Source organism: Dipodomys spectabilis, unplaced genomic scaffold, assembly GCF_019054845.1.
Source record: "Dipodomys spectabilis isolate Male_0828 unplaced genomic scaffold, ASM1905484v1 ptg000018l, whole genome shotgun sequence".
In the NCBI taxonomy this organism is placed as follows: Eukaryota; Metazoa; Chordata; class Mammalia; order Rodentia; family Heteromyidae; genus Dipodomys; species Dipodomys spectabilis.
The window spans coordinates 20,618,896-20,632,209 of NW_024870695.1; the positions used below are offsets into that span (position 1 = coordinate 20,618,896).

The following is a 13,314-nucleotide window of genomic DNA, read 5'->3' on the forward strand; positions in this document are numbered from 1 at the left end:
ACAATTATAAGCACCTCATTTATGGTTTGGATTACTTAGAACAGGTTCATTTTTATAAAAAGGAGAAAAATCAGCTTCTTCTAACCTCCATTTCTTGCTGCCCCGGAGTAGCTTCTTAATTCCTTTAGCTAATTCTTTTAGTATTTTCTTAATAGCACTAAGTAGCATGTTATATTTGTTATATTTATTAATACTTCATTTTTATTTTTATGTATTATCTCAAAAATGATTTAATTCATTTTCCCTCCACCTCCCCTTTATGCGCACACACAATTTCTATCTTCTCATTACCCTAATATATTTATATTGGATCTTAGTAAGATTAGTATTATATATAACTTATAATGTAAATTTTAAGACTATTTACCTTTCTTGAGTGGCTTTTTGTTTCCCTGTAGTTTATAATAATTGTTATTATGTTTGCTTCTTTGTTCTCTGTGGTAAGAATCCCCAAACCATCCTGCAATTGCATATCAACAATAGTCAAATACATTAGGTATTGTGTCAACTGTATCTTGTTGAATAATCTTCTCATGGAGCCTCTGTCCTACTCTCTTCTACACAGGTAACTGGTTGCTTCTATGCCCCCTGCACAGCTGTCACCCTGGGATTGCCTTTCACCACCATATTGAGGATTCTTATTATCACTCTCCAATATTGGATTTCTTCTTTTTGTATCTCATATCTTCTTTTTCCTTGGGTTAGGTCCATCATTTTGGTAGAGGCTTTCCTCTTGTAGCTTCTTGAGAGTATGCTTGGGAGCTAATATTTTCAATACATTCCATGTCTGTAGAGGTGGTCATAAACATTTACTCAGGGTTTTAACAAATATAAAATTCTCAGATGAAATACCTTTCCTTCAGATTTTGAAAGCATTGCTTTATGTTTGAGTTTTCAGAGCTGAGATGTCTGATGCTATTCTGAAGGCAGAGGTTCTAGGTATTCTCATTCATATTCTTCTTCTTGCTGGAAGATTTTCAGTTTTCCTTTAAGTTTAAGGTTCTAAACTTTCTCTGTGGCATGCCTTACTATGATCTGCTGTCTGTTGTACTGGGCCCTCTTCAAGTCCTTTTAATATGGAAGTTTATACCCTTTACTTGTGGGATGTTTTGTTATTTAATTATTCCTTCTGATTATCTTTTTCCTTTCCTCCTATTAGAACTCTTGCTATTCATTCAACTTTTAGATCTCCTACTATTAGTTCTTTAATTTTCCTTTCTTCTAGTTTTCATGCTCTTGTCCTTTTACAACATTTTTTTCAGAAACTTCATCCTAAGCCTTCTATCAGATTTTCGAATTTTTGATAAAATATTTTTAATCTATATAGTTCTTTTAATAGGTCCCTTTCCTTTTAATGAGGATGGAATAAATTATCTCTTAGAATATTAATAATAGGCTTTATTTCATTTTATAATTCTTTTCTCAGCATAGTCTTTCCTCTAAGTTGCTCTTTTGTTTATGTGGTTTTGCCACTTGTATTTCATGTCAGGTTTATTTCTCAGCTGCTGTCTGCTCATATTTAAGAGAAATCAATAGCTACTGGGGGAGTCTGAAAACATGGACACGGCTCTTTGTTTATAAGCCTCACTGTGGGGTAAACTGGCACAACTTTTTCATTGGGGTGTGCGTGTGTGTGTGTGTGTGTGTGTGTGTGTGTGTGTGTGTGTGTGTGTGTGTGTGTGTGTGTGTGTGTGTGTGTAATTCTCTTGGGATGGTCAAATTCCAGAAAAGTTTATTGTAATGTCCTCCATGGAGGCTATGAGCTTGGGTGCCAGTGTTCTGAAAACCTACTGGGGAAATATTATAGATGGAATTTTCATTTTCTCCACCTATTCCTTAAAATGATACTACCACCACCACAGCCACCCTATATTCTACCAAACCTGATGTCCTCTAACCTTTTTACTCTAGAGACCTGTTTAGGGGGCTACAAGTTTTGTTTTGTACTTGCTTTGCTTTGCTTTCCAGGAAATAAGCCACAGCCTTCGTGTCATAAAGAAAAAGAAGTATTTGATTTGTTCAACTATCCAATAAGAAAGGATTTCTAGAAGTCAAATTGCCTTGTAAACAGATTTTTTAAATCCTTCTGATTTTAACTTTACATACATCCCCCACGTGCACAATCCATGGTGCCCATAGGGTGACTCAGATTACTTCTCAGCTTTCTCCACTGGGGGCTTGGGCTTCATCTTTCTCAAGTCTGTTGAATCCATCTGTCCATCTGCTTTCCAGATACCAAAATTTACTTGCTTTTGTATTCTTTCCCTTCTACTTGCCTTTATAAATTAATGTTGTTTCCCTTTGATTTCTTTTCTTAATCTCTCCTCAGGTTTTAGTGAGGTTTAGGAGAGAGTAGTGTGTAATAAAATGGTTTGCTACACAGAATTTCACAGGAAGTTTCAGAAGCATCATTTCATGAAGCCAAACTCGTGTTCAAGTCAGAAAATATTCTGTTTTGTTGAAGAATAACTTTACCAGCACAAGTTTGAAACTTTTATGAATGCTTTTTTCAGTCAGATCTAACAGAGAGAGAGAGAGCAACACTGAGCCTCAGAAGTCATATGATATGTACTGACAGCAGTCATATGGCCCATATTCACATCCCTAGTGACATGTCAAAGCTTTGGCTTCTAAACTTCATCATCTCTTCATTGCATAGACTATAACAGTTGAAATCACTGAGCACCCAGTCCAGCTCCATGGAACATGGCTTGCAAAAACTGTTACAGGAAATCTAATTCTTTAATAAGAGCTCTAAGTTGGAAACTCAGGAGCTGAGCAGAGCAATGGATTATAATCTCACCCTTGAAGCTAGAGAGTATCATACATAGTTGCTTCCTCCAAAATATTTCTTTAATAAATGCATGAATGTCTTGGTTTAACCAGATGCTGATGCTGATTACCTGAGTAATCCATTTCACTTCATAGGCTCAGTTTCTTCAGCTAAATAATAAGACAACAAACATACCTTTCCCTACAGCTATTTTTGTAAGCCAAATACACACACTAGGAAAAACTCCCAGAATGCTTGTAGCAGTTGTATATAAGGGGCAGGATAAATATTGGTAAGGTTTTGTTCTTTTTCCCCTACCTTCCCTTCATACTTTCTATATGATTATATTAATTTTATAATGCAAAAATTAATGGAATATGTAAATTAAAACAGAACATTTTGGCCACATTGAAAAATGTATTAATGCTAAAAGGAAACTAAAATGAATGGGGGAGGAATAAAAAAGTTAATTCCACTTCTTTTTATCCTACTTGATAAAAAAAATCACTTATTCAGAGGTTATCAATAAAACATCCAAGTGGTTTCCACTGGAGTTATAAATACTACTTATTGCCAACACTTATGAGTTGCTAATCATTAATCAACTACAGACATTGCAAGATATCATAGCTTCTTGTAGGAACAAATCAGAAGGATCTTTATGTGAAACTGGTAAAAGACACTTAAGAGACAAAGGGTGGGAAGGCAGGGAGGTAGGAAGCAAGAATATAAATGTCCTATCAATCAAAATTCATATTACATTTGGCTTTTATGTTCCAGAAAGTTCAAAGTTACAAACTACAGGCCGCAAGCAGTCAGTATCCAGGAGCTTGAAACACCTATTTCATTCTTCAAACAAGTTTGTGAAGAATTTAAAACGGTGGGTCCTATATAGTTTTCCACAAAGTCTTAGGTACTCTAGAATGAGCTGATCTTAGTTCTGAGCAAAAATGTGGCTGAAACTTATTTTTTATTAAAGGAATACTTCTGAGAATTTGGAAAATATAGTTCCTTCTCTGAATTCCAGTAATCTTATAAATATGTTCTAGGTATATCTTAAAATCATATTTTATCATGTCCAAAAATATAGTTTTTTTCTCTAGGGCTCAATTGAGAACAATTTTTTTATTTTGATTTTTCTTTTCAGGGGGCTTTACATAGCTGTTATATTTTATTATAAAGACAATATGTTAGTCACCAATGAAGATCAAATACCGATTGTTGAAATAGATGATTCTTACACCAGCTCCATTATGCAAGATTTTTTGTGGTTCACAAAGGTATTGTGAGTTCTGATTTCATTTTCCCCACTCTGCACCAGTGTTGCTGAACATAAATCTCTGAAACCTTAGTTGAAGAGTCTTTAGTGATCAAAGTTTGGAGATAGAAGTAACTTATCCCAAAGGTCCCCATTAGCCCTAGTATGCCCTATGCCATTAAAAAAAAATGCCAAAGTAGTGTCTACACTACATTTTCAAAGGAAAGAAGCTTGCATCATGTCAGATTGTGTCTCCACTATTCTGAATTATGGGATCATTTGGCAAAGACTAAAATGTGGATCTGACTATTTCATTAGCATTCAGATCTTTTTCCAATTGGACAGAGATCAAAAAGTTGTTTCACATGTATCTGAAAATGGACTGGAGAACAAACATCAGGGGTCAGGTTTCCTTCTCCCTGCTTCACTTTGATGCCACAACCTAAATCATACACTGGCTTGGACGATGATATGACCTCGTGACTTCTTTTGCAGCTGTCTTGTATGTGGGAAGACATAAGATGGCTGAGGCAGAGTGTGCCTATCTCCATGTCCTCATCCACAGTGCTTCAAACTCGACAGAAGATGCTTGCTGCAACAGCCCAGCTACAGGTGAGAGACCAGGCTTCAACTCAGGCTCTCCAGGAAACGGTTTTTAAAGTTGGGTAGTTCGCCAATCCTAAATGCAAGGAAAAGGGTGGGCTCTTTCTTCCTTCAGATTCCTAAACATATGAAACTTCTTAAACACATTAGCAGCATATCTCCTCATACCAGGAACCTGTGCCTTTGGCATGAGCCTCTGAACAAGGAGTAAAGAGACTTGAGTTCTAGATTTGACAATAAACAGCTGATTCAGTTCTCCTTCCAGGCCTTGGTTTCATCACTTGGAAAAAAAGAGGATTTTGACTAGATTACCTCTGACTGCATGTGCATATGAGTGTATGGAGGGGAAGAGCAGTAGTTTTTTAGAAAGGTCTGTTGATATGGTGCTTTTGATAAAATATTTTTTTTAAGTCTTAAAAGAATATATGGGCTGGGAAGGTGGCTCAGTGGTAAAGCGCTTGCCTTGCATGCCTGAGGCCCTGGGTTCGATTCCTCAGCACCACATAAGCAAAAAGAAAAGAACGGGAAGTGGTGCTGTGGCTCAAGTGGTAGAACGCTAGCCTTGAGCTGAAGAGCTGAGGGACAGTGCACAGGCCCAGAGTTCAGGCCTCACGACCGGACCCCCCCCCTAAAAAAAAGAATATAGCTAATGTTTATTATTTTATTAATCAGATTAAGACTCTAAATTCTGTAAGAATCTGGAAGTCATAAAGTTGCTCTTAGAAATGACACTAGATTCTAACTAAGCTCTTCTAGATTTTTCTCTCATTGATTCTGGTATGATCTTAATCTGTAGATCTTAGTATAAACACACACATCTGCTACATGGAGTAGAGTCTTTAAGGAATCATAGAACCTTTGTCAGAGATGGGTATCTACCTACAAAATTGGAAGTTACATGAACTCCAAAAACCTTACATTCTCTGTAGAAATCTATATAAGCTATTGTTTAGTTGAGCCATACCAGCCATGGCATAAAAATAAAAACTGAAAACAAAAAATAAATTTTAATTATAATAATTTAACCCTGAGTGCTAATAACAATGATATATTTCCATAAAGGGTTACCTTTGCCACTCTGTGCTCTGCTCCAGTCTACTGCCTTGTGTGCTGAATGATCTCAAGAGATTTTAGTAAACAGTGCTCTTCATTTCAACTCATTGTTGGTACAGAGTCTTCTCCAACTCAAGGAGAAGGTCTTGGAGCTGGGCCATGATGACTGTGCTGAGTTAGATTGTTCTTTCTTTTCATAGTGAGCCATCCACTTGATTGGACTACTTAACTATTCCTTAAACTGCTCTTTCTTTAGGATAAATTATATCTCAAGAAGGCTCAGAAACTTTAGTGGACCCACCTACTAACCATAATATAGCCCAGACATACCTAGATCACACACTTATAGCCTTAAATTTTCAAGCAAAGCTTTTTACTCTGTGTTTATTGGAGGCTTCCTAAAACACTTTCATCTGATATCAGTACCAGGAGAAGGATTAGGCTGAGATATGCTGAAAGATGCCATAATGGTCAGTATGAACCTACTCACTACGCCCATTGCAATAGTTTTGGATTTCTTCTTCTGATCCCAACAGCTCATTCCCCTTTTAAGGCTATTTCCCTCCTAGTTAACCCAGATTCCTTGACTCATCATAATCATTCCCTTGGAAATATTCCAAATTTACTCCTTTAACATTACCAACTTGGTAAAACCCAAAAACTAAATATACCAACATGCTACACTAAAGTAGCTACACTCTGCTTACTGCAAAAAAAAAAAATCACACACGCGTGTGCACACACACACACACACACACACACACACACGAGGGGGGGGAGGGAGAGAGAAATAGAGAAGGGGGAGACAGACAGACCGAGACAGACAGACAGGCAGACAGACGGAGACAGAGATTGAGATAATTTCCACATTAAAACCATGAATAAAATTCTCTTACAGAATGTAAGAAAGCAAGTAAATTTGCTTTCTCATACTATAAAGCAATTATATAAAACCTTATCCATTATCCATCCTACCACAACTTTTCCATTCTCTCTTCAACCTCATGTCAAGTGATGACTTCACTGTTTAATTCATTAAGAAAATATGTGAGAATGGGAATGAAATTTTTCACCATCAAATTTATAAACTCCCTTGAACTAATCCCATATTCTCTTTCTTCTTTTCTTCCTCAATAATAATTTCATCTACCAACCAAAGGTTTATTCTCTACAGATGATCTGGATCCCATCTATTCCCTCCTATCTTTATTATAGTAGAGTATTTCCAATTTAAACTTCCCCAAAACTCTTCTCTTTGCTGTTGCTCATTAAATCATCTATTTACCCCCTTAGATCAAATGTCTTGAAAGAATTACCTTCTTTTCCATCTACTTTATTTAGCATCATTTTTAGTTCTTTCTCTGACTTTTGCCACTACTATGCCTAAAATCTGTATTCTCAGACTACCAGTAATCAGATGCAGATGATGCTAATGGAGCTATTACTTCAAGGTCACTCACTAGCACAAGCCTATGAATGTGAGTGTCCTATAGTATTTTAGGTGAAAATAGGAAGTACGGCTGCACAGTGCTGGTAGATGGTCTAAAGAGACCAAAGACTCCAGTATTTAGGTGTGAAATGGAGGCATTACTCTTTTCTTTTTCTAAAAACTAATATTCATTTCATTCCTAATTTTATAATTTTGTTTTCCTTATCTTAAAGATGGTTTCAAAACTGTATAGTTTACCAATAACTTTGGTTTCACTAAATCTGACAAATACTTTTAAGTCCTCTTTGAGCAACTGATATCCCATAGTATTTGATTCATGTGACCCTACTCTCCCTTTTAAAACTGGCACATTCTTTGGCTCCCATTAATTCCACAGTCTTCTGATTTTTTTCTTTCTAGTCTTTCTCAATCACTTTTACTAGTTCACATGCTATTTTCTGTATAGAATTTTGTTCTCCCACCTCTTTGATTTCCAATTCCTACATATCTTTCAGGTTTCAGCTTCAGGGTTTTTTTTTTTCATTTTGGTTTAATATTGCTTTTAACTATGCTAATTTATGCTGCTTTTTATTATCAAGGTGATGTACAGGGTTTACAGTTACATGACTAAGGTAATAAGCAAATTTCTTGTCAAACTAGTTACCCCTTCCCTCATTTTTCTCCTACTCCCCCCCCAAGTTGTACAGATCATTTCCAACATATTTCTGTGCATATTGTTGTTGCACTGGCTCCCCCTTGTCCTTTGTCTCACTATTCCGTTGCTCCCCTTCCCTTCCCTAATTCAAATAAACATATATACAATACCAGGGTACCAAAATCAAATACAGTGACAACAGTAGATATGCCTTATGGGGAAGAACATACAAAAGAAACAAAAAGTCACACAGTACATTAAAAACAACAACAACAAAGAGAGACATCTTGTGTCCGTGTCTTGGAGTTCATTTTGCTTAGAGTCATCTTATATGGTCATATGTTCATAGCTATTGAGCTATTCTGTTCATCTGCTAAGATTTCCTCGACTTATACTAATTATTGAAAATAAGGGAAACCATGGGACCTATGGTTCTTTGGGTCTGGATTACTTCACTTAGTATGATTTTTTCCAAGTTCTATTTCCTTACTAATGGGGTAGTGTCATTCTTTCTGATGGAGCATAGAACTCCATTGTGTGTGTGTGTGTGTGTGTGTGTGTGTGTGTGTGTGTGTGTGTGTGTGTGTGTGTGTGTGTGTGTGTGTGTGTGTGTGTGTGTGTGTGTGTGTGTGTGCGCGCCCATCCTGACTTTTGAATTCAGGGCTTAGGTGTTTTTGTGCAAGGTTAACCTCTAATGGGGTAGTGTCATTCTTTCTGATGGAGCATAGAACTCCATTGTGTGTGTGTGTGTGTGTGTATGTGTGTGTGTGTGTGTGTGTACACCACATTTTCTTATCCATTCATCTATTGAAGGGCATCGAGGTTGGTTCCATATCTTAGCTAGGTGAACAATTCAGCTTCAGTTTTATACTTCCTCTGGGAACCTTTCTCTGAACTCCTAATCAGATGAATCACTCCCATCATACCTTCTTCATTCTGAATGATGGTCATAACCCATGAATTATTTTATCATTGCCTGTATAGTGACCCACTTGGACTAGGAAGTTCTAAGTAGGAGGAATATGTTGGTCTTACTCCCTTTTAGGGAAACTCTAAAAAGGGGGAAAGTATTCAAAGAACTGAATCTCCTACCGTAACTATCTGGATATTGCACCATCTCTAAATAGCAATCAGAGCCTCGTGGTCCTCAGTATATGGTCACCCTTCCAGTGCCCTCATCAAAAGACTGAGCACTGTGCTAAGTGCTTTACAAACTTTATCTAATTTAATCTTCACTATAACTTAATGAGAATGTGTTTTTTTATATTTATCTAACAGATGACAAAAATGAAGCCTAGAAAAGTTACTCTGTGCCCAAGGTCACAAAATCAGGAAGTAGTAAATGATGGACTCAAATTTTAAAAGATATAACTCCAAGGGCTGCATTCTTCCCAACAATTCAGCATATTATTGTATGTCAACTTACCCAAAAAAGTGAACAAAAACTTAAACACAAGATATTATCCATAATATACTAAAAAAGAAAAGTAGAAGCCTATCCTGCATCATTTATAGTCTATTTAGAAAGTAGCCTTAGAAGTAAGGTTGGAAGGGAAGAGAGAGAATGATAAAAGAGGTGACACTGATCAAGATATGTTAAAATCATAAACTGCTTTGTTGAATGGCAACTCCTTTGTACAACCACTTAAAAATAATAAAGACATATTTTCAAAAGAAGCAGCTTTAAATCATACTTGAAAGTTGAGATGTACGTTAAATAATTAAAATTATCTATGCAAAAAGAGGTACAAGCATCTGTTAAGATTTGGGTAAAATAATTGAAGAAATAGGTTGGGAATGTGGGTCTAGTGGCAGAATACTTACCTAAGCAAGCATGAGGCTGAGTTCTAATGCCAGAACCAAAGAAAAATTAAATGAACAATAAGATGAAAAGTAACCAAGAATCCAGATTGTTTTCTTTCTCTCAGCAAGACAGCAGAGGCCTCTTCTTAAGAAGAGGCAAAAGTACACATTGTTCTCACAGAAAAAGTCTCTGAAACACTTATCATCAAAAGAACAATGATCTGACAGTGTATGTTGTTTTACATTAAACAATTTTTAATGAGTAATACCAAGTGAGAATTAGGCTATCATTTATGATACTATGTCTTTTTTTTCTTTTCAAGTGGTAAAAAATGGTTTTCCCAAAACTGTTCTTCTTTTCCATACATAAGTTCATGCAGAACTTTCTCTTCTTTACCTTATACCATCATGAAGGGCCCATCCTGCCTAATCCTTATTACACAGCAGGAATTAACTGGTCTACTTTTCTTTAGGAGTAATAGAACACTGACATTCTCCTTTGAAACATGCTACAATTTATTTTCATAGAAATATTCTAATTCACAACTGGTCTTCTCCCAAAGCAACACAATTTAATGTCAATTAAGAACTTTACTAAGATTTTTAGTGCTTTCTTGAAAAACCTATCCAAAGTTAACAGTGAGTCACCGATAATAATTATTTCAATGAAACAACAGCCTCAATCAATGCATTCCAATCAGCTTTGGTCCAAAGTAAATCATATTTTCCAAGGTCCTTCTTTTCTCAAAGTGAAAACTTCTTTTGCTTCTTCAATTTCTGCTTTTTCTTTCAGTGATTTTTATTAGAGTATATTGATTTTACAAAGTGAAGGGATTCATTGTGCCATTTCCATACATGTATATTGATCATAATTCACCCCTTCTATCACTGATCTGCCCTTCCTCAGCCTTCCTTTTAAGTATCTTGCAGATTTTCAGTTTTTTCAATTTTCAAATGAGTTTCATTATATCCAATGTCTTAATGAAAATGTAATCTTTTAATTCAGTCAATAAAGTACTAGTGCAAAAGACTCAGGGAAATGGTTGAAAAACAGTCATGATTTCACAATGTGTACAGTAAAGCAAATAACATATCAAGACAGGAGTTTACACAGCAGGCAGTATTGAGGAAAAACAAAGACGGTAAATTCTACCTCAGTGTAAAATAGCTTTTTAGTCATTGTGACGAGTACCTGAGAGAAGCAATTTAAAACAGATTAAATGGCTGGCCTCACAGTTTCAGAGGTTCAATCCATGGACAGCAGGCTCCACTGTTTTGGGCTTGAGGGGAGGTGAATGTCATGATGGTGAGTATGCACAGTGGAGAAGGCTCCTCACCTGATGGATGGGCAGGGAGCAGAAACAGCAGCCAGAAGGAGATAGGGACAAGATACCCCCTTCAAAGACAAACCCCCAGTGACCTACTTCCTCCAAGTAGGCCTCACCACCTAACTTCAACTCTCTCCCAATAATGTCATCCAATTAAAAATCCATCAATAGATTAATCCATTTTAAGACAGAGCCCTCATGATCCAGTCACATCTCAGCCTTTTGGAGATACTTCCTATCTAAGCCACAGAATTAGGTAAATCCAAGAGAAAGTGAAACCTGAGCCAGATCTTGAAAATATAGATATAAGCCAAGGTGAAATTTCAATTAGAGCAGAAAAGAAAGCATACCCCACATGCTAGCAGCCTTAGAAGTTTGCACAACACTTTCTCATGCATTTCTGAATTTAATCTCTCAAATATTCTATGAGGTAAGGATTAACAAAAGAGATGTCTGAGCTGTAAAGACCTTTACTTAGAACCAGAGATGGTAAACAGTCCAATAGTTAATAAATGGTAGTCAGCCCTGAAAATACCAATAAAAATCTTAATAATTATGGTATGCTGAAGACAACTTGTAGTGGATCAGAAGAGCCAGCTATTAAATATTCAAAACTTGTGAAAGCTTCTTGTCATCCTGTTGGTAATTTGAAATGGATTATGGCAGCAATACTGGATAAGAAATGTACTCATTATCTTGCTCATGTAATTGTAACCCCTCTGTACAGTATTTTCACAATAATAATTAAAAAATGGATTATGGAAGAAATATTTATACCACAACAACTTGAAACATTACAAATAAGCCACTATCCCCTCCTTTTCTGTTCTGATTTGTTTTGGTAGGATGTTTATCAGTACAGCACTATTTTTAGTAAAGTGTCTCTATATAATAATATGATAAGATGCTACATAGAGATGGACTAAAAAATCTTCTCCAAACTAGTTCTCTGTAATTGTTAAGTCACTGGTTAAAAAGAAAATTTAGAACTTCTCTTCAATTTAGTATGCCTAGCTACAACAATAAGACAAGATACAAACATAAAAGGGATCCAAACAGGAAAAGATGAAGCAAAACTCTCCCTCTTTGCAGATGATATGATCTTGTATTTAAAGATTCCCAGACTCCACTCCCAAATTACTCAAGTTGATTCAAAATTTTGGCAACGTAACAGGGTATAAAATTAACTCTCAAAAATCAATCGCTTTTCTATATGCCAACAATAAGAAAAGCGTGGCTGAAATCAGGAAAGCAACTCCATTCGTAATAGTCCCACAAAAAATAAAATACCTAGGAATTAACTTAACCAAAGAAGTGAAGGATCTCTATGATGAAAACTTTAAAAACCTGAAAAAGGAAATCAAAGCAGAACTTAGGAAGTGGAAAGACCTTCCATGCTCCTGGATTGGAAGGATCAACATTGTGAAAATGGCAATACTTCCCAAGGTCATCTACAAATTCAAGGTGATACCTATCAATATTCCAACCTCATTCTTCAAGGAAATAAAAGAGGCAATCCAACAATTCATATGGACAATAAAAGACCCCAAATACAAAAACGATCCTTAACAGAAAGAACAGTGCTGAGGGAATACCAATACCAAAGTTCAAACTCTACTACAAAGCCATAGTAATCAAAATAGCTTGGTACTGGCACAAGAACAGACCTGAGGACCAATGGAATAGAATTGAAACCCCAGAAATGAACCCACAGACCTATCTATAGCCATCTAATCTTTGATAAGGGAGCTAAAAAAATAGAATGGAAGAAAGACAGCCTCTTCAGTAAATGGTGCTGGGAAAATTGGTTAACTACTTGTAGAAAACTAAAGCTAGATCCTTATATATCACCCTGTACCAGAATCAACCCCAAATGGATCAAAGACCTCTGAGTTAAAGCAGATGCTCTGAAAACATTATGGGATGGAATAGGAGAAATCCTAGGTCTCCTTGGCACAGGCCCAGAAACACAACAAATCAAAGAAAGGTTGGACAAATGGGATTGCATGAAATTGCAGAGCTTCTGCATGGCAAAGGACATAGCTAGCAAGATCAATAGAAAGCCCACGGATTGGGAGAAGATCTTCACTAACCATACAACAGACAAGGGTCTCATATCTAAAATATACCTGGAACTCAAAAAATTAAAACCTCCAACCACAAATTCTCAAAGAAACAATTGCCCAATAAATAAGTGGGCTAAAGACTTAAAGAAAAACTTCTCTGAAGAGGAAAAAAGGATGGCCAATAGACACATGAAGAAATGCTCAACCTCCCTAGCCATAAAAGAAATGCAAATCAAAACAACATTGAGATACCACCTCACTCCAGTTAGAATGGCTAAAATCAAGAACTCTAATAACAACAGATGCTGGAGGGGATGTGGACAGAAGGGAACCTTACCGCATTGTT

At 36.3% G+C, this 13,314-nt stretch overlaps 1 protein-coding gene across 1 annotated transcript in view; it reads left to right on the forward strand.

Moving 5' to 3' along the window:
* Window positions 1-13,314, forward strand: part of Ankfn1 (ankyrin repeat and fibronectin type III domain containing 1) — a 154,112-nt gene that overhangs the window by 89,118 nt on the left and 51,680 nt on the right. The window contains exons 9-11 of the mRNA XM_042674067.1: window positions 3,554-3,653; window positions 3,921-4,053; window positions 4,527-4,643. Coding sequence (XP_042530001.1) covers window positions 3,554-3,653; window positions 3,921-4,053; window positions 4,527-4,643 — 350 coding nt within the window. The remainder of the gene's footprint in view (window positions 1-3,553; window positions 3,654-3,920; window positions 4,054-4,526; window positions 4,644-13,314) is intronic.